Source organism: Chelonia mydas, chromosome 25 (assembly GCF_015237465.2).
Source record: "Chelonia mydas isolate rCheMyd1 chromosome 25, rCheMyd1.pri.v2, whole genome shotgun sequence".
In the NCBI taxonomy this organism is placed as follows: Eukaryota; Metazoa; Chordata; order Testudines; family Cheloniidae; genus Chelonia; species Chelonia mydas.
Genome location: NC_057858.1, coordinates 11384420 through 11407386, shown reverse-complemented (window position 1 = coordinate 11407386; position 22967 = coordinate 11384420). Strand labels below are relative to the sequence as shown.

General features: G+C 43.9%; 1 protein-coding gene across 17 annotated transcripts in view; it reads left to right on the top strand.

Annotated features, from left to right (window-relative positions):
• SBNO2 (strawberry notch homolog 2) overlaps positions 1-22967 on the top strand; it is a 107539-nt gene that overhangs the window by 55958 nt on the left and 28614 nt on the right. For 10 of the 17 annotated variants that reach the window (XM_027834231.3, XM_027834232.3, XM_043535762.1 and 7 more), the window contains 3 exons: positions 16124-16285; positions 21703-21786; positions 22436-22532. In XM_027834231.3, coding sequence (XP_027690032.2) covers positions 16124-16285; positions 21703-21786; positions 22436-22532 — 343 coding nt within the window. Of the gene's footprint in view, positions 1-5147; positions 5639-16123; positions 16286-21702; positions 21787-22435; positions 22533-22967 lie in introns of those variants that run through there. The other 7 variants (XM_043535756.1, XM_037885687.2, XM_043535755.1 and 4 more) reach the window with 3 other exon arrangements.

The following is a 22967-nucleotide window of genomic DNA, read 5'->3' as shown; positions in this document are numbered from 1 at the left end:
CTTCAGCTAATTGTGTGGATGCTCATGGCTGAGCCTCCTTCATTACAGACTGTTACTATTGTTTTGGTTTTTTAAATCTGTTTAGTTAAGTTGTGGTTTAAGCACAGCATCTCACAGAAGGCGAGGCAGAGACTCCACAAATAGAAGGGAATAGAAAATCAGGAAATTTTCCATCAAAATCCTTTCATGGAGTCCTCACAGAAATTCTCAGTAAACTCATTTTTTAAGTTTCTCCCTCCCGCCCTTTGATACAGCTCACAAAATCGGGGAAACCTGGTGTGAAACAGTGCTTTTAAGATGCCAGTAATATAATTTAATAGGGAGATTGGGAAATATTTTTAAATAGCTGCTTTAATTCGAAGCAGAATTGGCCTGAGACAGTCTGTTCATCTGAATCTCCCTGCCTCCAGTTATGTTTTCTTGACCACAGCTACAAATTTGTAGCATGCCAAACAAACTTCTTTCCTGTTCCATTGGGTTCGATGGGATATTCTGAGTTGTAGATGCCAATCCAGGGGAGAAGTCTCTCAGATAGCCTTAAATTCTCCAAATTGAACCCAAACCATGTACACTGCTATTCCCCACTCACAGTGGTCACATCAGTAAAACACTCAGAAGTAGCAGTATTTCAGTCCCTTTTCTTCAGCCTGGGTTAACTGTTCCCCAGATCAAATGAAGCCATGCCTCAGAACAGGACTGGCTGTTATGCCAAGTTTTCGTTTGTAAACTGTTTCCCAATTTCTCTGTTGTTATTTTTTATATATATATATATATATATATATATATATATATATATATATATATATATATATTTTAAAAGTAAGACGTGTGTTTGGGTCTTGCAGAAATCTTTGCCCAACTCCTTGTCACAGTTTTGGGGTAACTCCAAATGTATTTCTCCTCCATGGTCCCTTGAGGGCACCCATTTAAAGGTTCCCGGCTCCCACCTCTCTTGGGCAAAGACCCGTGTCTTATTCCCTTCTGCTGTATGGCTCCCTGGATTGCACTGCAATATCCCCAGCAAACCCAGAGCCTGCACTTTGCTTTCCCTCTGAAGGCTATGACCAGGGTATTGCCCACAGTTGTAAGTTACCACACAGCTCTTTCTGAGCAAGCACATTCATTCTTAAGGTAAAAGCATGACAGAGGAACGTATAGACACCATAAAAGTTCCTACACGCATGCTAAAAGCTTGCCAGAGGTCATCCATCAGTCTTATGGCTAAATCCTCCCAATCCTTCCACAAGGGTTGGGGGCTTGCCCTTGGACAGAAGGTCCTGTCTGTTTGCTGAATCAGAAAGAAGGCCCTGAGCCATTTTAAAATGCGGCTATTTATTCAAAAGTCCCTTCTTTGCCTGTTGGTTTCTGGAGAACAGAGTTTGAACTAGTATATGTAAACTTCCCCCAGAGGTGGTACCTCTCTGGGGGGTTACAACCTGGTTTGATTTGTCTTATTCGCCACCCACTGTTTTTAGTTCCTGGAGGAGCGCTGGTAGCCCTCCCTTCTGGAGTAGAACAGAGTCATACATAAACCATTCATTTGAAACAATGGACCTCAAAGATACTTAAATTTAATTCTGCAAGGTCTCCCAAGGATATGCAGGAAATGGCCATATCTGTCACACACCTCTCTTCATCTCCCCCTCCTTTAGCTTTCAGAATTAGACCAGAGGATTGTGCATGTATTTTTACTATTCAAGGCAGCAGTGACTTTTTGACACTGAAGACTGCCAAAAATTAAAGCAATTCCTTTCTCCAATCTTTGGTAAAGTCAGTGATAGTGAAACAGGAAAAGCTAGGGCTGGTATGTACAGTACATGCTATCCCATCATTCATACCAGTGGAAAAACAACATTGTGAAGAAAAACAGAGCTGCTTGAACTTTCAGCCCTCTTTCCCCCCTTAACTAGTATTTGATCATTTTTCAAGGCACATAAGGACCTGCTTTCTTCCATTCACTGATCACTTAATATATGATGCTGCCTCTGCTGTGGGGATTATGGGCCAGATTTGCAAAGGTATTTAGGCATCTAAGGATGTAGTTAGGCACCTAGTGGGAGTTGAAGGCACAATGGGAGTGAAGGCAGCTAACTTATTTAGGCGATTTTGAAAATCCCACTAGGTGCTTATCTGCATCTTTAGGCACCTAAATACTTTTGAAAATCTGGCCCTCTCTCTTGTCTGTGCAGGAGACAGACTAGCTACCTCATCTTCCCATCTGCAGTTTCTCTGCTTTTATTTGATTTTTGTCATATTAAAACTTGTTTTCTAAAAATCCAGCGGATCACAGCAAACGGCAGCAAATTCTGTACAACCACTAGTGTTCTGGGCTGTAGCCCATTGGTCAACAGACTGATGAGGATAATGTTAATGTTGGAATGGAAATAGATCAAATAAACGAAAGTGTTTTAATGACTGAGGGACAATATTTCATTGAGCTGAAAGTGTGTGCAGTTAACATGGTTTTACATTCTGTTTTTCATTGGAAGTTAGAGGGTGAGGTGAATATTGGTAGCAACAATAGGATACCACATTTCCTCAGAACAGTTCATCAGCGTGTGCCTTCATTAGTCAGTGATGTGCAAGTGGATGAGTTGTTGCATATCTTCACCTTTAGGATAGGTAAAAGGCACAGGTTGTTATTCCCCAAGGGGTTACGTTGTCCCTGGGGGATTATATTATTAAAATATTATTCAGTGAAATTAGCAATCCTGATAAACTATTTAAAAATATTTTTCACAAGTCTCACTTCATCTTGATGCTAAACTTTTGTGGCTTTCATTTTGCCTCATTTGTCCACTGAGAGGGAAAAAACAGGAAATAGCCCACCTGATTTTCAAGAGTTGTGTTAAGCAGCGAGACCTTGGTGGTCTGTAGTTTCACTTTATTAGACAGGAGGTAGTGGTTTAATCTAGTGCACATAGCAATTCAGTCACCGGCAGCAAGTCTCTCAGTAATTAAGACTTTCTTTTAAATTTATTTGATCTGTCTCTATTCCAGCATATAGTCACTAAAGCACCTATTTCGAGCTCTTGGGTCTCTACTAGGTGATTAAAAATATAGTTGAATGACACAAGCAGCAAGGGCATACTAACTGCCTTTCTCTACCCAAAACCAGCTGCATACAAAAATCAAATTCTTCAGCTTTTCCCCTCAACCCACGGAACCTGTCTCCCCCTCAACCTACTCTATTCCTATCCAGATCCCACTCTTTTTGTTTGTGGAAGAGTGAAATCCATACAAATTCATCCTCCTTTATGCTGAGAAACCTTAGAGGATTTGAGATGGCATCTTTCTTCCTCATCACAAAAGTGGCCTCTGCTTAAGCAACCCCTCCTCTTCTTTTCCTTGTCATCCGCTCTTCTGGCTGAGACTACAGCCAGAGATCTGGTGCCACAGAGCACCAAAGGAAAGACATTTTCTTTTCCTACCTAGTTAATGTGGGAAAGTATTCCAGGACAGGCATCAAATCTCTATTCTAGATGCAATGCTAATGCACCTGCCACCGTGACACTAAAGCACCATATAGGTGTCACGATTATATACCCAAACAACAGACCTAGCTCTCCTTCCTATTTTAAGGTGCCTTCTCAAGTGGAGGTCCTATAAGTGATTTTCCAGGCTTGGAATGTTGCGTATCTCTGTTATTAGGATACTCCTGAAGAAAAGTATCTTGACCTGAAACTTGGGTTTCACAAGATTATGGCTCACTGGGATCTCCAGTAGCAGAATGTTCTGTAGTGGAGGATCCTCTACAGAAAAGAATCTGTTCCACACAGCATGTGTCCTCCCAATTCTCAAAATCATTGGAGGGTAGAAGAGACCAGTCTATCGTATGCATCTTAGGTCACAAACACACTTCCCCTCTTCCACAGGTCCCCTGGATAGTTTGCCTCTTCTGCCAATCTCTTGACCCAGGAGCCCCTCATTCCAAACACAGACGCTCACTCTTTGGCTGTTTGCTTTCATGAGAAGTGCCATTTCAGTAAGTTGGGCTTTTCCAGAAGTTTCTTACATGTGGCTAAAAGCCCATTTATTCCTGATGTTTACCGCTGAGCTAGGAAACTTTTGTCAGGTGTTTCTCTTCCACCTTTGCCAAACAGTCTCCAAACCTCCAAATCCAGCACAGGAAAACCATAAGTGTGATTTCAGTCTGATGCAGTTTTGAAAAGTGTCCTCCTTGGATGGAAAGGCTGGTGAGGGGAAGGATGAAGGGATTTCCATCCAGAATACCAATAATTGGCTTCAGTGCTTATCAGGCTGAGAAACATGCTATATAAAAGTTTGTTCAGCCAGGTAACTAAAACTCCCTTACTGGCACAGCTGGTTAAGAGTATTTATTAGAGAGATGCATATCTAATGCACGCACTATCACTACTGGATCTGTGCCTCTGGCTTTTGACCCTCATGGAATTCAGTTCCCACACAGTGAACCAGAACAATAAAGCGGATGTGGGCAAGGTGAAGTTAATCAGGAGCAGATCTCAATTTGGAGGAAATGAAGTGGTTTACTCCCACTTTGCAAGGCGCTAGAAGGAGCTGTAATAGTGTCCCGTGCTCCAGAATTTGATCTATCTTAGTGCTGTTATTAATCTCTCTGGGGAGAAGTGCACAGATGCATCCCATTCTGTTCCCCAAAACCAAACAGATACTTTCAAACTACAGGTTCCTCGTACCACAAAACTTTGCAAGTAACATTTTACTTCTCCTTTTGGCATCTACCTTTTCTTTAGGGCAGTCTCTTGTTAAAGTTGTTGTAGTGAAATCCTGTTTAGATGCCTCCTTCTAGTCCCCTTCTCTACTTTCTCCATCCCACAGCAAAAACAGGTTATCCCTAGTAGTAATATCTTTACTTAACCAACAAAGATGCAGAAAGCTCAAAATGAAGTATTTGGAAAGGGAAGGGGGTGTGTGTAAAATCATAACCATTCAGAGCACACCATTAACTAAGGGCCTTATTTTTGTTGAGGAAGGAAGGGAATACAGCTGGCAGGTTCATCTGAACCCCTAAATCTCTGAGGAAAGGGAAAACAAATAAAAAGATGGCAAATGTTTTTCTTTTGTCCAAGCTAGCATTTTTTCTCAGACTCGGGTTGAAGGGGGGGGAAATGAGCTATGTGCTGGCTTATTGAACAGATAAGTACTCGACATAGACTTTGCTTCTGTCCCAAGTCAAACTGAACACACTGAGAAGCTCAGCTTTGTTTACAGTGTATCTGTGGTTGAATTACACCACATACAGTAATTCTCATCGCACTGCCAGTAATTTCACTGACTTACCAAGCAGGCATCATTTCCTGAAAGTCAGCTCCCATACTTAGAGGAAGTAAGAGCACTCTGCTTCATGACTAAACACTGTATGCAAATTTCTACAGGCTTAGGACAGCCGCACTGTATGGACTGGCTTTTTTTCCACCATTTTCACTCCTTCCTTTGGTGTGTAACATTTCTTTAAACCTTCATGAGATCTTTCTCTGGCTGCTGCCGCTGCTGCTGTCATGAATGAGGATCTTTCTCCGTTATGTACTGAAAAAGCACGGCTCATTGTTTTGCCTGAGTTCTCTTCTTGTAACGAGTTGAATGCGGTTTTAAAATGTCCCAAATGCAATTTTGGCTAAAGGTCTCATCTCTCTACAAGGTAATATTTACCTCTTTTCACTTGATAGTTTGCGTTCTGTTCGTAGGATAGGTATCTTTTAGCTGCTATTGTGGATGTGTGCCTGTTTATACATAGATAGAATTTCAGAGCCACAATTCTTGATGTAAGGGGATAAGGAAAGGGTTACTATTTTTAAGCTGCACTCTGTATTATGCTAAAATATTCAAAACACACGGATCACTCCTAACCAGTCAGAATTCTGAAACTTTGAGGAAGGTAAGGAGTGTGGAAGATTAATCTGTGTTTTTTTAACCCTAAAGGCATTCAAGAGTTTTATTTCGAATTCAGAGAATTTATACAGAAGTGCAGAGAAGCACTTGCCAATCAAACCAGGACTGTGAGTTTATAGCATTATGGTTGGAAGGACTTTGATTTTCATGGCTAGAAAACTTCCTCTTAACTGCACAGGCAAGTTGCAGCTCAGTAAATTAGAAGGAGAAATGAAAAAGTAATCTGAAACCCAGTTTGCTTACTTTGTTCTTTAGAAACGGAATGGTAGCTGACTGGCTTTTCAGCTTTTGTGTTGTGCTGTTTTTTTATTATTATTATTATTATTATTATTATTATTATTATTATTATTATTATTTTAAAAGACCAAATGGAACAGGTGTTGTCCTGTCTTAGTGTAGAGGAACTGACTACGGTTGTGCAAAAGAAGTATGTTTCCTCTGTCTATGGGGAGGGATTACCAATAAATAAACCATTCATACCAATGGGTTTATGGTCATAAAATATTTTTAGGTGCACACCCTTTCTATAGTTAGATTTCACCTGTTCTTTCGTTTATTTTAATAAACATTTGCTTTGACCGAAGTAGAAACCGGAGCTCTAGTGGTGAGGAGAAAGAGGTGTAACTATATTTCCTTTACGCTTGTTCCCTCTGATCACTTTCTCAAGAGTGAATCAATTCTTGCTTTCGATAGATAACTTATCCATTTTAGGAAAGTGTCAGAAGCTAGCCAGAATGCAGTACATCATTAATACCTTCCACAGCCAAACTGGGAATCTGAAATAATCAGAAGGCAGTCAGGTAACTAGCCTGTTGCTAAATCATCTTTTCACAGCTCGTTTTGAACTGAGGTGCTCAAAGCACTTCGTGAACATTAATAAAACAGTGAATTGTACCTATTTGAGCTTTGTTGTAAATATAGAACACGTTGGAGAGATGATATCGCCAGCATCTGCATAGCTATATTTCCGCATTGACTTACTGTTCACCCGTTGTAAAACTCTATTATATGGTTAACCTGCTATAAAGGGGTTGCCCTTTAACTGACCATTTTATAATGCACTCCTATAAACTCCCACTTCTTGTGTAACTTGCAGAACTGTTAGTTCTGAACTTTATTTTCACCAGAAAAGACTTAAATGCTTTTGTTTCCATTTCCGTCGTCCTGTCATTGCTATAGGAAAAACTGGGAAAAATCAGTGCCAGGAGGCAGTGGATTCAGAAATTAAATTCTGAAACAGACATTCTCTGTGCTTGCCCAGAATGAGCTGATGAGCTTGTAATGCCACAATGTAGAGATCAGGGACACGTAGTCCTGCCTCTCTCCCTTATAACCTCCTGCCGAAAGGCCTACTCATAACGGGCTCATCCAGAATTTGCAGTTCAGACTGTGGAAGTGGATTAAACTAAACCAGAAAACAACACTCTTATTCCTGAATAAATTCCTGTCCACACGGGGAGTTATTCTGGAATAGCTGTGGTGCTTTTAAGTTCACAGCCTATCTTATTCCAGCACAATTTGCCTGCATTAGATAAGCCCTAAGAATTCCATCCGCTTCAGTTTCTCTTTCTGTAAAGTGGAAAATAACTATCTCTAAGTTTCTATCTACTCTGATGGGAGGTGCTAACTACTACTAGTCAGCCTGGAGCAGAACAAAACAAGTACCTGGAGGATTAAATGGGTTGATCGCTCCAGAACACCTTGTCCAGGTGGTCACTGTAGGGTGTTAAGCCACTTCACCAACAAAAGGATTTACAGTGCTCAGGTGCTACCCATTTCCAGAGGGGCAAAAGGCAGCACAGCAAACAACACTCTTTCCAAATCAGGGATCTTGTGTCACAGAAGCTTGGAACCTACTCCTCTTTTGAGTCCTTGCTGCACCTCTATTGCTCTGACTTCCCTACCCTCCACTGTTAACTTAACCATCTGTGTCCTGGTCCCCTCCTACCCCACCGCCCAGTCTAGTTTCCCGTTTTTCCCAGCTGCTTATCCAGGATTTGACACCTTTCTACTAAAGACCTCCCTGTAGCCAGCATAGATTAAACTCCCTCTCATTACCAGGTGATAACGCCCTTTTATGGGGGGTGCTAGATGTATCCCATTTAGAACAGTCACATTGCAGAAGGGGACACTTCATGGTGTTTAAACTCTGACCCTCCTTCTCTGCTTTTCACAAGCTGTTGGCTGAGGGCAAGTCTATACTAGCACTTTTGATGTTAAAATGTTTATAGCTCAGGGGTGTGAAAAAACCGCACAGCCCGGAACCACAGAAGTTTTAACGACGATAAGCACCGGTGTGGACAGCGCTTCATTGGCTGGAGCCGTGCTCCTGGTGACAAAACTACCGCCTTTCATTGGAGGTGGATTTATTTTGTCACCGGGAGAGCTCCCTCCTGGCGATAAAGAGAGGCTGCGCAGAGCACCTTATAACAGTGCGGCTGCAGCGGCACAGCCGTGCCGTTGTAAGGTGCGCTGTGTGGACATCGCCTTAATTAACTAGTGTCCTTTCCTTTGCTTTCTGTCCCTGGAAACTAAAATAGTTCCTGGAGCTCCCTATGAGACAATGGAATAACCTGCCAAGGCTGGTTGTGGAATTGCTGATACTGAAGGCGCACAAATTAAGTGTATGGGTCCGTTTGCATTTAAACAAACTGGCGTATTCCATCTGCCTGAATTACATTGTGAGCCCCCTGGGGCAGAAATCTAGCATGAGTCAAGAGGTCATTTTCAACACTAATATGTCTGACATTGGAGTTAATTTCCTATTCCCTGTCTCAGCCCAAAGTGACAAGCAAAGAGTTGGATAGGTTAGTCGCGAGAGGCTGGGCAAAGGGGGTTCACGTCACAAAGACCTAATGAGCTCACTCGTGTCTGGGTGTTTGCCCTACTGGCAAACACCCAGCAGATCGCATGGTGAGTGCCCACCTGTCACTCTGCTCCTTCAGGGCTAATGGACAATGGCTACTCTATCTGCCTTCATAGCTGCCACTCTCCTGTGCCCTCGCTGCCACTTCCTTCTTCCTCCACTTCTGCCACATGTGTTTGCAAACATTTGCTCCTGAGCTGATCCCCTTCCAGAGGAAAAACAAATTAATAAAACTCACCTAGCTGGGATGGCTCCTTGGCCCTGGCTGTTGCTGGCATGTGATCGTGGTGTTTGCTGTCGTGTCCCGCTTGCTCAGGCAAGTTCCCGGTGTGATTACTATGAGTAGGGCTTTTGCTTTGAAGATTGAGGACGTTTCCTAGAGTTCCTTGGCATTTCTCAGTTTTCGTGATATAAAATAAAGTCCTCTGCTATCACTGCTCGCTTATACCCTCGCTAAGTGACTAAGACAGTCGTATTCAGGATGGTTATTCACTAGCCAATAAGAGCTGGCTCCCAGGGACACTTTTACTCTTGTAAATTGTACTTTACTGTGTATTTCTTTTCTTCTTGTGATTCATTTTGATCATCTAATATACTAAGCCTCATCATATGGCATTTAAAACAAGACTGTTAGACTAGCCCTTGGAGAGTATTCTTTAGGGACCGAGAACAGTCCTGCACTTGGTGGAACAAGGGAAGGGACCAGACTCTGTCTCCATTGCTTACTTCTCTGATAAGTCATTTTTGGTCAGTAGGTTGCTACGGGGCAGGAGCTGCACTTCAGAGTCTGAGCAAGAAACAAGAAGTGCTGTGTTCCTGTTTAGTATGGGCCTGATCCAAAGCCCATTGCCGGGTATGAGTGTACCTCTGAAGTGTTTACCCTGTGCTTAGCACTATCTCAGACAAAAATAAAAATAGTTCCTGCCCTCAAGAGCTACAGTGTGAGAAGATCAGGGAAGAGAGACAGTTCTGAGAAGCCTAGAAGAAGAGGAGTTTAGCTTGGCTCTTGGGGGAGTTGTAGAAGAATTGAGTTTTCCTGGAGCCCTGGAATGCAGGCAGTAGTGGCTTGGGAGCTGGCACGGAGGGCGGGGGCGGGGTTGATGCAGCATGGGGGGTGCTGCACGAGACCTGTAAATTACACTGATATTTTTGTTACCTATATTAAACTAATACTTATGCTCAAAGCACTGCATGGATATTAACTAATTCTCAGACCACCTCTGGGAGATGGGAGGCAGGAGATACGTAGCAGTATCCGTATTTTACAGATGAGGAAGTGGAGACAAAGTTGAAGTGACTTATCCAAGGCTAAACAATGAGTAAGCAGCACAGCCAAGACCTACTGACTCCTAGCCCCGTGCTCATGCCTTGAGACCACGCTGTAGTTGTTCTCACGCTGTAGATTGGGAACCGGCAGTGGTCCTCGGATTGAAAAGTGTTGAGTTAAGCACTGAGGTGGATCCATCTGTGAGAGGGGCTATGAAGGGGTCTCCACAGTAAAAATATTGGAGAACCACTGTGTAAACTAAATAGTTCTTACATCCAGTGCCCTACGGCGTGTGTCCTTTTTGCCCTTTCTCATTCGAGGTGAGGTCTCCGCCATGCCCACTCTCCCTCTGAGAACACAAATACAGATGCTTATCATTTAGCTCTGCGGCTTTCAGCAAATCCCTGTCCATTTTCCAGATTCCAAACCAGGGTTGCAATGTTGATCGTGTTCTCACATTGTGTAATGTGAACATGAACTCTTTATTGCACCTCCTTGCTTCGGCTGAGGGCTCATCTACACAACAAATTAATGGGAGGCAAGCCAGGGTATGAATCTGCAGCGCACCAGCTTGCTGCGCAGTAACGTCCTGTGTGGACACTGCTACACTTCAGTGAAAATCCTGGAGCACAGCTTAGCAAACTGCACTTTGAAGCAATAGGGAACTTTCACTGTGCTGTAGTAAAAAGAAAAGGAGTACTTGTGGCACCTTAGAGACTAACCAATTTATTTGAGCATAAGCTTTCGTGAGCTACAGCTCACTTCGTCGGATGCATACTGTGGAAAATAGCTTATGCTCAAATAAATTGGTTAGTCTCTAAGGTGCCACAAGTCCTCCTTTTCTTTTTGCGAATACAGACTAACACGGCTGCTACTCTGAAACCTGTGCTGTAGTAGTGTCCACACAGGATGTCACTGCGAGGCAAGCTGCTGTGCTACAGATTCACACTCTGGCCTAAAGAAAAGGAGGACTTGTGGCACCTTAGAGACTAGCAAATTAGAGACTAACAGATTCACACTCTGGCATGCCGCTCAGTAACTTGCAAACAACCCCTGCGCTATGAAAGATGAGCAGAAGCAGGTGTCTGCTTTTCTCCTGACAGTCAAATACCAAGTGATTCTCCTGAAATGACCAGTCCTGGGTTGGGCTCCTCTGTATTCGCATTCAGGATCTTTTAAAGAATTACTGAAACTAGCACAGCCTTGTCTCAGGACTGGACATTTTAGCCGTGGCTGTTCTACGTCACGTGGACAGAACAATGACAGACCCCACCGCGATAGCTATGGATTTCTGGACTGAGACGTTCTAGGAGAAAAATCTCTCCCCTCACTTACCTGTATTACCGTAGCTCCCAGGTGTGCTAAGTGCTCTGTAGACACACAGGGAAGCACAACTACTGCCTCTTTAGCTGGTGTTCTGTGAGTAACTTCTGCAAAATCACTGAGCCACCTGAAACGGGCGCAGTTTTCCTGTGAGAGCTACTACTGAGAGGCTCTATCCAGCCCTCACTCTTTCATTCACTGAATAGGCCCTGATGTGTTGTATGCTTGGAACTGATTATATCGAGAAGAATTCTCTCTCACTTGTTTTTGTACCTCTGAGTGAACAGAACAATTGTTGCACTGGGGGGTTTCGCTTCCATAAATTAAATTCTACACGGCCCACATCTTTGCTCTTTCCAGGGTTGCAGATCTAGTACAGGAGGCTAGATTTTGAGGGTGGTCCCAGGCAGCAGGGACCAACACTCCAGTAGGATTTGTTCTTGGAAGTGAGAGTTAGGAAAGAGGAAAAGCAGTGAGGTGACTTGACACATCTCGGCAGCATGGAAAGTTGAGTTGCTCAGCTGGTGTCATTGCAGGGAATTGGAATTAGGTGGGATAGTTGAAGCTGACACAGATCTTGAGAGCTGGGAGATTAATTTAAAAATATCTTAATTGTATGAATAACTCTAGCTTCAGTACGACATTGACTGTCCTGCAATTCTTTAGTTAAGCCCTATATTAGATTACAGGAAGGGGGGCGTTTTGCTGTTGTCGGGGAGACTGGGAGTAGTCTTTGAACCTGGCCTTGTGCTCCTGTAGCTTTGTGTGTGTGGACTGGGGTGACAGCGCCTTGTATTGTTCAGCTAGCTCCCATTCTGTTAGGAGCAGAGCTGGCAGGCCCAGAGCACTTCTGTATGTCAGGCACAGCTGGAGGCCAATTCTTGTGGTATGGAGTCTCTCTGAATGGACACGTTGACACTGCGTCTGGTCAAGGAGGAGGATATCAATGGTGGTACTTACCCAGATACTTTCCCTGTCATTGCCCTGTAGTGTGACTCTTGTTTCTGGAGACTGTTTAATTCCAACATGACAAACCCAAATGTTGAATTCAGTTTTTGAAAACGCCTGGTGCTGGGTGACCCAGAACACAGCCACAGGACTGTTAAGAGCTAGAACCCTAAATGGGCGCCTGAGCTTCCCTCGTTGGGGGGGAAGACTGGTAAGAGCGATGCATTCACACAAGCATTGATCCCTCATGGGGAGGATGGGAGTACCTGTCTAAAAGTGCCGTGTAAGCGCTACTCCCGTGTCCGTTAGTCAGCCTGTACCCCGTCAATGCTTCAGTAATCCCCAGTGTACTCACCGTTCCCACAGCCTCTTTTACTTTGTGTACTGGGCTCCACATGTCAGCTGCTGGCTACCACACCTACAGCTCCAGTGTAGCTGGATGCATCCGATGAAGTGAGCTGTAGCTCACGAAAGCTCATGCTCAAATAAACTGGTTAGTCTCTAAGGTGCCACAAGTACTCCTTTTCTTTTTACGAATACAGACTAACACGGCTGTTACTCTGAAACCTGTCAGTGTAGCTACAGGGAGCCATATCAGACAGTAGCTGGGACGGGAATGAAAGGACAAGTCCTGCTGGTTTTAAATACTGCAAAATAGCAACCAGAAGGGAGTCTTCCCTAGCTTTTGGCCAGAAACCCTCAGGAACAACCCAAGGGAATTCAGCAAAGAGTCCTGGGGCACCTTATAGACTAACAGACGTATTGGAGCCTAAGCTTTCATGGGTGAATACCCACTTCGTCGGATGCATGTAGTGGAAATTTCCAGAGGCAGGTATAAATATGCAAGCAAGGATCAGGCTAGGGATAACGAGGTTAGTTCAATCAGGGAGGATGAGGCCCTCTTCTAGTAGCTGAGGTGTGAACACCAAAGGAGGAGAAACTGCTTTTGTCGTTGGTGAGCCATTCACAGTCTTTGTTTAATCCTGAGCTGATGGTGTCAAATTTGCAAATGAACTGAAGCTCAGCAGTTTCTCTTTGAAGTCTGGTCCTGAAGTTTTTTTTGCTGCAGGATGGCTACCTTTAAATCTGCTCTTGTGTGTCCAGGGAGGTTGAAGTGTTCTCCTACAGGTTTTTGTATATTGCCTTTCCTAATATCTGATTTGTGTCCATTTATCCTTTTACATAGGGACTGTCCAGTTTGGCCGATGTACATAGCAGAGGGGCATTGCTGGCACATGATGGCGTATGTTATATTGGTGGATGTGCAGGTGAATGAACCAGTGGTGGTGTGGCTGATCTGGTTAGGTCCTGTGATGGTGTCTCTGGTGTAGATATGTGGGCAGAGTTGGCATCGAGGTTTGTTGCATGGATTGGTTCCTGAGTTAGAGTTACTATGGTGTGGTGTGTAGTTGGCTGGTGAGAATATGCTTCAGGTTGGCGGGTTGTCTGTAGGCGAGGACTGGCCTGCCTCCCAAGGCCTGTGAAAGTGAGGGATCGTTGTCCAGGATGGTTTGTAGATCACTGATGATGCGTTGGAGAGGTTTTAGCCGAGGACTGTATGTGATGGCCAGTGGAGTTCTGTTGGTTTCTTTCTTGGGCTTGTCTTGCAGCAGGAGGCTTCTGGGTACACGTCTGACTCTGTTGATCTGTTTCCTTATTTCCTCGTGTGAGTATCGTAGTTTTGAGAATGCTTGATGAAGATCTTGTAGGTATTGGTCTCTGTCTGAGGGGTTGGAGCAAATGGGGTTGTACCTCCGTGCTTGGCTGTAGAAAATGGATTGTGTGGAGTGTCCGGGATGGAAGCTGGAGGCATGAAAGTAGACATAGCGGTCGGTGGGTTTTCGGTATAGGGTGGTGTTAACGTGACCGTCACTTATTTGCACCGTGGTGTCCAGGAAGTGGACCTCCCGTGTAGATTGGTCCAGGCTGAGGTTGATGGTGGGGTGGAAGCTATTGAAATCATGGTGGAGTTCTTCCAGGGTTTCCTTCCCATGGGTCCAGATGATGAAGATGTCATCAATGTAGCGTAGGTAGAGAAGGGGCGTGAGTGGACGAGAGCTGAGGAAGCATTGTTCCAGGTCAGCCATAAAAATGTTGGCATATTGTGGGGCCATGTGGGTGCCCATCGCGGTGCCCCTGGTCTGGAGCTATATATGGTCACCAAATTTGAAATAATTGTGCCTGAGGATAAAGTCACGGAGCTTAGCAACCAGTCGTGCTGTGGCATCATCAGGGATACAGTTCCAGACAGCTTTCTGAGTCAGGGCGAGGACTTTAAAATCCTTTGGCTGTCTTCCTATTCTGCAGCTAGATCAGTAGAAAACAGGCCTTTAACTGGAAATGAAGTGCAAAGACTGCTCGTATCAGAGGCCTGTTGGCAGCCATACTGGGGTGCCACCACAGACATTTGGTTATCTGTCCTAGCAGCAGCAAAGGGCCTAAATTGTCTTCATGTCTTCAAATTTCACCCCTCTCACAAGAAATAGCAAGCTGTTTATATTGGCAGACTCCTCATGGTAGAGACGGAAGGACCTATTGGTCCATCCTGCAATACCTGCAGCACACTAATACTTCTCCACCTGAGCACTGGACAGCATAGCACGGCACTTTAAGATAAATTGCTGTAAGGTAAACAGAAGGCTGACCTTTCCCTCCGTGTTTTACAGAGAGATTTAATGGCGAGAGTGAATGAAGTCAATGGGTAGAGTCAGGCATTGTGCTGGGCGGGAGTAGAGTTCTGCGCAAGTTTCCCAATAGACTCTCTGTTTAGACCTGCATTCTTGGCTTTTGGTTGTCATGCCTATTTGGAGATCATACAACCAAATAAGGAGCTGGATGGAGAAGTGGAGGGGATTGTAAATGGCATGGGGTGGGGCTCATTCCAGTTCTTAGTTACGAGGCGTTCACATGCTCCAAACCATCATAACTGGACTGGCGCAAAGTAGAGCTATTGTGGGCAGTCTCAGCAGAGACACCAAGGAATGATTAAGGATGGAGAGTGACCCCTTAACTGAAAGGTGCTCCCTTTTTGTCCAGTTTGAGGAAGGGGTGGCCTTGTGGTCAAGGCCCTGGACTGGGACTCAGGAGACCTGAGTTCTATTCTCAGTTCTGCTACAGGCTCCCTGCGTGACCTTGGCAAGTCACTTCATCATTCTGGGCCTCAGTTCCCCAGCTGTAAAGTGGGGCTGATAATCCTCCCTTTGACTGACTTGTCTGCTTAGACTGTAAGCTTTCTGTGGCAGGACTGTCTCTTGCTAAATTTTGGTGCAGCACCTGGCATGATGGAGTTCTGATCTTGGCTGGGGCCTCTAGGTGCTATTGTAATACAAATAATAGTAAGTGATAGGTAGCATCATGTTGGGATGGGAGAATAGTTAGTGCTGTTGCTATCTATGCTGTACCTGTTTTGTGGATACGTAGAGGACTTTAGATCTGGCACCTTTCACTAGTGCTCAGGTTTTTTTAATTAAATATGAAGATCAGAGCCACTGGTGCTGTCCTGTCCTTTGATCCTCTCTCATACTGATTTGCACTTGGAGAGTCACAACCTAAAAGTGTTTCCAAATAGTCTGACTTGGGTTCCTGTACATTGCACCAGCACTTTTTCCTACTGTGTCAAGAAACTGGGATTATAGATTTTAACCCAGCTGTTCTGAGTAGCTGTCTTGGTTTACCAGTTCATTTCTAAGCACCATGGAGCATAGATGTAACAAAGCTGTCCATTTAATATTATGAAATTAAACTCAGTCTGTGCACGTGAGTACAAGACAGAACCCTTGAGGCACCTTGTTATCATCTCCTGTAACCAAGGGCTTTTCTTTCCATTTCAGGATTCTTCATACCTCGATGAGCTCTCCAACAACTCCCTCTTCTCATCCCCCGCAGACTCCCTCTCCGACATTGCTGATGCTCAGGACTTCCTGCCTGCTGACAGCCTGAACCATGTGCCAACAATATGGGATATAAACACGTCGCAACAGAACCAAATAGAGGTCAGTGAAAGTCCCTCTCCTTTCCTCCCCACTCAGAAATTCAAGTCTCAAGACCTGAGCTTGCAGCTCTGTTACCAAATATCTTTCCCAGGAATTAGGAAATCCATTAGTGGTGAAGCAGTCCTCCCTTCAGACCCAGATGACGTGCTGCTGCCAGTGAGGCTGATTCAGTGTCTCAGGAAGAGCTCTGGATACCCCATTCTAATGACATTTCAAAGGGCTCCAGCTTAAAATAGGTTCAGTCCCTGATTTTGAACCTCTTCATTGTGGGACCTCCAGTGTACTTGTTGCACTGGCGTAGTCCATTGAAATGAGCACACACCTGTAAATAATACTTTGCACTCTTTCAAAGCACTGTACAAACATTAGCTTAGCCTCCCCACAGCCTGGTGAAGTAGGTATGTTCAGCATCCCAGTGAAAGTGTGTTCTTAGAACATTCAGCCATCAAGCTGCCCACAGGAAGGGTAGCTACAGTGTATGTTGTGTTGGGTCCATTAGAAATATTTTCAGCTAGATCGTTATGCTACGTTGAGCTGTCCCAGTACCTATGTCTATCATACATTCCTTTTCTATGGCAAATATTTCTTCTTCTTTTGTGACAGCGGGAAAATTCAAACCCTATATTGTTTTGAAAGTAGCCCCAAAACACTCTAGTTTTTAGTGTGGATGCCCATTAAACAACATCCCACTCCCTCCTTTCCATCCAGTTAATTAGTACTGCTCATTTATTATTGTACAACCTGATATCAGCCACTGGTATTTGGGAGGAGTTTGGATAGTTAGATGAACTGGTAGCACAGAAATGTGACGAATCTCTAGTTTTGATTTCATAGTGAGTGCTCACTATCATGCACTTTGTTTCCCAGTACACCACTGTCCTTTGTTAGCTGTCATACAGACCCCTGTGGAAAGCAAGTCTAACGCCAGCCTTGGTGACCCCATTAAAACCGGGTTGCCACCCACTTTGGGGTCCCGATCCACAATTTGAGAACCGCTGATCTAAGGCTATGTCTGCAATACGAGCTAGGGGTGTGATTCCCATGCTCAGTCTTGGGTTTAGTGTGTAGGTGATGGATGATGATGGTGGCCTGTGATATGCAGGAGTTCAGACTAGATTATCTGGTGATCTCTTCTGGCCTTAAATTGTGACTCTGACATGCTCTCTTCGAGCAGACTCACTGGTTTCAGGTGAGTTTGTACTCACTGCTACCATGTCTACGCTGCTGTTTGTACTTACGCTAGCTCAAGTATGCACAGCCCTAGCTTGTAGTTTAGACATAGCCGAAGGTAGATAGGCCAGTAACTAGACAAGTTTGAACCTAGAGCACAAGAAGCTTGAGGGGAAAGGAAGAGCTGAACTGTTTTAATCAAAGAAATGTCTGAAGAGACCACACTTGGATGCATTGAAGTTGCTGATGTCTTATTATGCCCATTCTTTCATTTATTTTTTTTAACTTGGAAGCTTAAAACACTGTTAAGAATGTAGCTCCTTCGAGTGTATGTTTTCTAAACACATAAGCTATGTTCAGGATTTGACATGTGAAAAGTCTTTAGTTGTAGATGTATAAGATATACAATAATAATATGCCGAGCAGCACAAAGAAAGCAAGAGAAATGGGTAATGTTTTGTGGGTGTGTGAAACTAACTCACTTTGTCAGAACAATAGCCACTGTTACCTTTTGGTTGCTGCCATTTATATCTTCCTGTCTGCCAATTAAAATGACCTTCCTTCACACTGATTGGGTTCATAACAGGACAATTAGCTCAGTGGCGTTCCATTTGTCAGTGATTTCCTTGTGGAAAAAATAACTAGTTGTTTTGAACATTGTTTTATCTTTGCTCTCCGTATTCTGAGGGTTTTTTAATTGATTGTTCCGAGCATTTCCTCACGGAATGAGTTAATTTAGTACATGCAGCACCAGGATTTCAGTTTCATTTTTGCATAGGTGTCTGGAATTCGCAGTATACTGGCAAAATAGATCACCTGATAGAGAGCACTGAGTGGTATAGTTTTTTTATCTGAATTTTCAGTACACAATTTTCATTATATTAAAGAAGACAAGCGAGCAATGTATTGCAAGGTCATGAGGTGAAAGATTTAATTTTAGCCTTCAGCCCATGATAATGTGAGATTATTACACTGCTTGTATGATTGTTGCAAGATAAACGTCATGTGAATAATCTCCCCTGGTGTATTCATACCACAATAATATTAATATTCCATAAGATTGCAGATGTTTTTGCTTTTCCATAGCCATATACTGCTTTAACAGAGCTGCAGTATAAAAATGAGCTATCAGTTGTGTGATGTCAGGAATAACTCAGCCTGATGTGATCCTAATCAGTTCTGATGTGATTTTATTCCATTTTGGTTGATCAAATATCTGTTTCCATAGAAACAAGATAGAGTCATGAAGCATTGTTAGGACACTTGTAAATTTCATTGTCTAACTTCAAAGCTTTTGGAATTTTGGAAGTTTTTACAAGTGAAGGCTAGTGAGGCAGTATTAGCCAGCATCCCCCTTTGACATGTCCCAGGCTCCAGCATGCACTCTGCTAATGGGAATTGCATTGCTGGTCCTGCTAGTCCAGAGTCCTATTTCTGACAGTGACTAGGACCAGATGCTTCAGAGAAAGGTGCAAGAAGATGCCTGTTCTGGAATAAGCTCCCTATAGGGTAACCTTCTTCCTAACCCCTATCAGTTAGTAGTTAGTTTATGCCCTGAAACATGAGGGTTTGACCTTTTATTTTTTATCATATTAACGTAGCAGTAGAATCTCTCATGTTTAATACTGTTTAAAATCTTACTAAGCTCTCTGCGTCAATGATGTCATGTGGCAGTGAGTTCCACAAGCGAATGGTAGGTTACGTAAAGAGCATTTCCTTTTTTCAGTTTTACATCTGTTGCCTTTTAGTGGGGGAGGATGCTTACTCAGTGTGAGAGGAAGAAAATTTGGGGAACACTTCACAATTAGACTCTGCATTTCTAAGCCTCATTGATAAATTCTGATCCATATGCTGTAGATCGAGCCTCCATTCAGAATGTGGGTGACTACACCCTTGAGAAGGGAATAGATGGACTCCATGACAGGCCTTATTTGCTCATCCCAGATGAGATGTTACAACTAATAGGGGGAAGAGGCGTTTATAACGACACGTTAGTTCTGTTTTATCATTTCTGGAAGAGGGACAGTGGGAAGGCAAACCACCCCGCAAAATATCTTAGGCATTCAGCAGACAAAACACAGTTGCATAATTTGTATGGGGATTGTGAAATGTCATTTAAAAATACTCATTGTAATCTAATATGATTTCTCACGACCATTTTAAAAGAATCCCTTGAGTTCTTCAAATCAGTAAAGCAAAGATTAACCCTTTGAAGCATGCAGCTGGAGTTTTCTTGACCTGTCAATGCATTTTAGTAATGTTGATCATTCAAGGCACTTTTTAAAAACTTCCTCCCAGCCAGATCCAGAGGAGTAATATTTATACAGAGAGGAGTCAACTTGTCAACTGACAATTTCATTTCCTATTGTCGTATTAGTGAGATAGGCACAAAAGGGAAATAAAATAAGGCAAGGAGGGAAACAATTGAATAAAATGAAGATTCAGTTATACAAATGTCAGTTGCTTTATTAAGTGAACGTCTCTCCTGCATTCTTCCCTCTGTTCTTATATGTGGAGTGTGTATCTTTCACACAGTATTTTCCTACATGGAACATATGTTACAGAGAGGAGTAAACTAGTGTGTGGATCGGAATAGAGAAGGGGAGGAATTGTAGAAATTAGAATTGGAACTGGCCTATTAGATCATCCAGTCCAACTCCTTATCGCTGCAGGATTGTTCCCTGGAGTACATTTTCTTAATGCCCCAAGCAGTGGGACATCCACCACTTTCTTTAGGACACTGTTCCACTTGAGATGAAGATCTAGGGGCACCAGTGAGAGCTGTGCACAACAGCCACATTGGTATATCTAAGCTTATACACTGAAGATGCCATGAGTCAAGGAATGATCTGGGTTATCTTTGCAATAAAGAATCATCTTTCCTTGTCAGACCTGAGGCTACTCTGCCCTTCCATTCCAATGGAATGGGGAGGTCTGAGTCTTTTCTAGTGCCTGAGTAGAAACTTTTGTACCTGCTCTCCAGATTTGTTGGCACTGCAAACATCTCTGCCAGCTTCTTTCTGGTAATTCTGACTCAGACTTCCAGTAATGGAGGACAGTTTCTTTCTTGCTTGCTTTCTTAGTAAACAATTATAGAGTGTTTGCTTATGGCCTTCCCATGGCTCACTTCTGCCTTTGGAGGGTGTCTGTCTGTATATACTTGGCACCCGTCTCTGGCTGTAAATTGGAAGCGCTGGTGCTTGTGGAGCAGTTGATTACTTTTGGACTCCCTGATTTTCTGGCTTGACTTTGTTCTTCCTTTCAGGAAATTCCAGTATGGTTTTGGTAGTGCAGAGCCAGAAAAAGGTTCTCATCAATTGTGTCTTCCCAGCTGGAAGTGTCTTGGGAGCCCTCTTTACTAGTTTTGGTGTGGTGCCTGCAGATGTTATGACCATAATGAGCTCTGACGTAGCACTTTTCATCCAGAGATCTCCAGCTATCCCATACTGCAGTATGATCCCATTGGTTGATGACTCCCAGGGTTCCTGGTTGAGTTCCCCAATGCAGAATGAAGCCACTGATGCTGCTGAGCAGAAAGCGTTGAGAAAACCCGCAGCATTGCTTTAGAGTCTTAAACCACAATGTTTCGGGAGTGGCGCGGCAGATTTCTACAGAGCTGCTTCCAAGACAGACAGGAAAGCAGCCCTCTGTTCATGAATGCCCACTGCAGAGAGAACTCATGGTGCCCTTGAGAACACCATTCAGATGTTGAAAGGGATACTTGACTTATAAATCCCCTGAAAGTGGCAGGATTTGTACACATAATTCATTAACATGAGTGGAAGGCAGGTGAATAAACACAACATGTCAAAGACGAAGCTACGCCCTGGGGTGTTCAGTGTTTGAGGGCAAAGGTGGCATTTCAAGATGACCCATTTTAACACGCATGCTGCTGTTACGACGTTGTAGGTAAGACTGCTGTTTTGCAGGCACATTCACAGCATGGAAGGAAGCACACATGCACACTCTCGCCATGTCTGCGTCCACATACAAAACATTCTCACTCTTCATGGGAAAATAGCCTTCTTGGCTAGTTCTCCAGCGTGCGTGTGATACATACAACGTGGAAGAGGCATGCAGAGCAATTTTCATTTACTTCCTGAATCAAGCCACTGTAATATATAAGTACCTCAGTCCTGGGCACAGGGCAAAAGTGGATTTTGTGCTTTCCTTTCATGACCTGTCACTGTTGGTTTGGATGGATGGGTATTAAGGCTGCTTTCTCAGATGTGTGTTTTCTATTCCAGCTGTTCTCTCCCAGCAGACCGTTCACAGGCTTAGAAAGTTTGGAAGACCATCCCCCAAACACCCCACTCCTCATAAGCTATCAGGTGAGGAAGAGCATCTGACTCTGTGGGAACAGGCAAGAGGCACTTACCCAGATATGAAAAAAAGGATCTGGCTAAAGGTCTCCCCTGGAAAAGCCATGATTTAAGAATCAGTCAGATGTTTCTCTAGCCATTGCCCTTCCCCCACAGAGTCTTAAATTTCCCTCATTGGAGCCTCACTGATTCGAGGGAGTCATATCTGCTTCCTCTACAACTGAGCTCTAAACCACATTAGCTAACAGTATTTAAAGGCTATTCTGGTTTAAAATGATGTGGTTTGGCACCCACGGTAAGTGGGACCATGCCATGTTCTAAACTGGTTTTGATCCCTTGTGTAGCTCAAGTTAGAGCACAGTTGGGTCCTGCTTACACTGGTCAGGCAAACCATCTTAGAAACTGCTCTTATCGCTGCTCCCTAGTACAGTATGGACTGGGCTCTAAAGGTGGCTTGCAGTGCACTTCCTGGACCACATGGGAGAGGCCCCCTCAGTCAGTTTGCCCTGTGCTGCTGTGTTGTATCAATGAGACGAGTTGAAGTTGAGGGGCAAGTTTGTGTGCTTGGGATGGGATGGTTTAAATGATGATATCTAAAACCACATGTCCAAAGCTCTGAGGGATATTAATATTCAATCAAAATTATGTTTAATTTCAGTCGCAGACTCAGGCAGAGGAGGATGACGAAGGTGATGAGGAAGAAACGGAGGAGTTGGGGCACACAGAGACCTATGCAGATTATGTACCTTCAAAATGTGAGTTGTGTGGCAGCTTTTTCATTTTGCCTTGCTGTCAGACGGTGGGAAACTGATTTTGGAGCCCTTGCTGCTCGGCCTAATATTCCCTGTTTTTTGCAGCTGAGGACATTGGTGTTGCATTGCAGCCCCCTACATGCACATTTTTGCAGCTAAACTTTGCAGGCCGGCTTCCCTGAGCCTGTATGCTGTTCCAGTCTCCGGGGTCTCCCTGGTTTAACAGCAGATCTGGCCGTTGCTTTTTATTGAGGGTGGGGCTGAGCAGATTTTCAGCAATCTACATTTTCCCCTGAAAAAAGGGGCTGGCGATTTTGGGGATTCCCAGGAATCCTTTTGCCAAAGGGAGCAAAGTGCAGTGTTTAGAAGAAACATATAGTCAGGACCTCTTTGTTATATTCCCAACTCTGCTGCTGGCTGACTGGCCTTGGAGAAGTC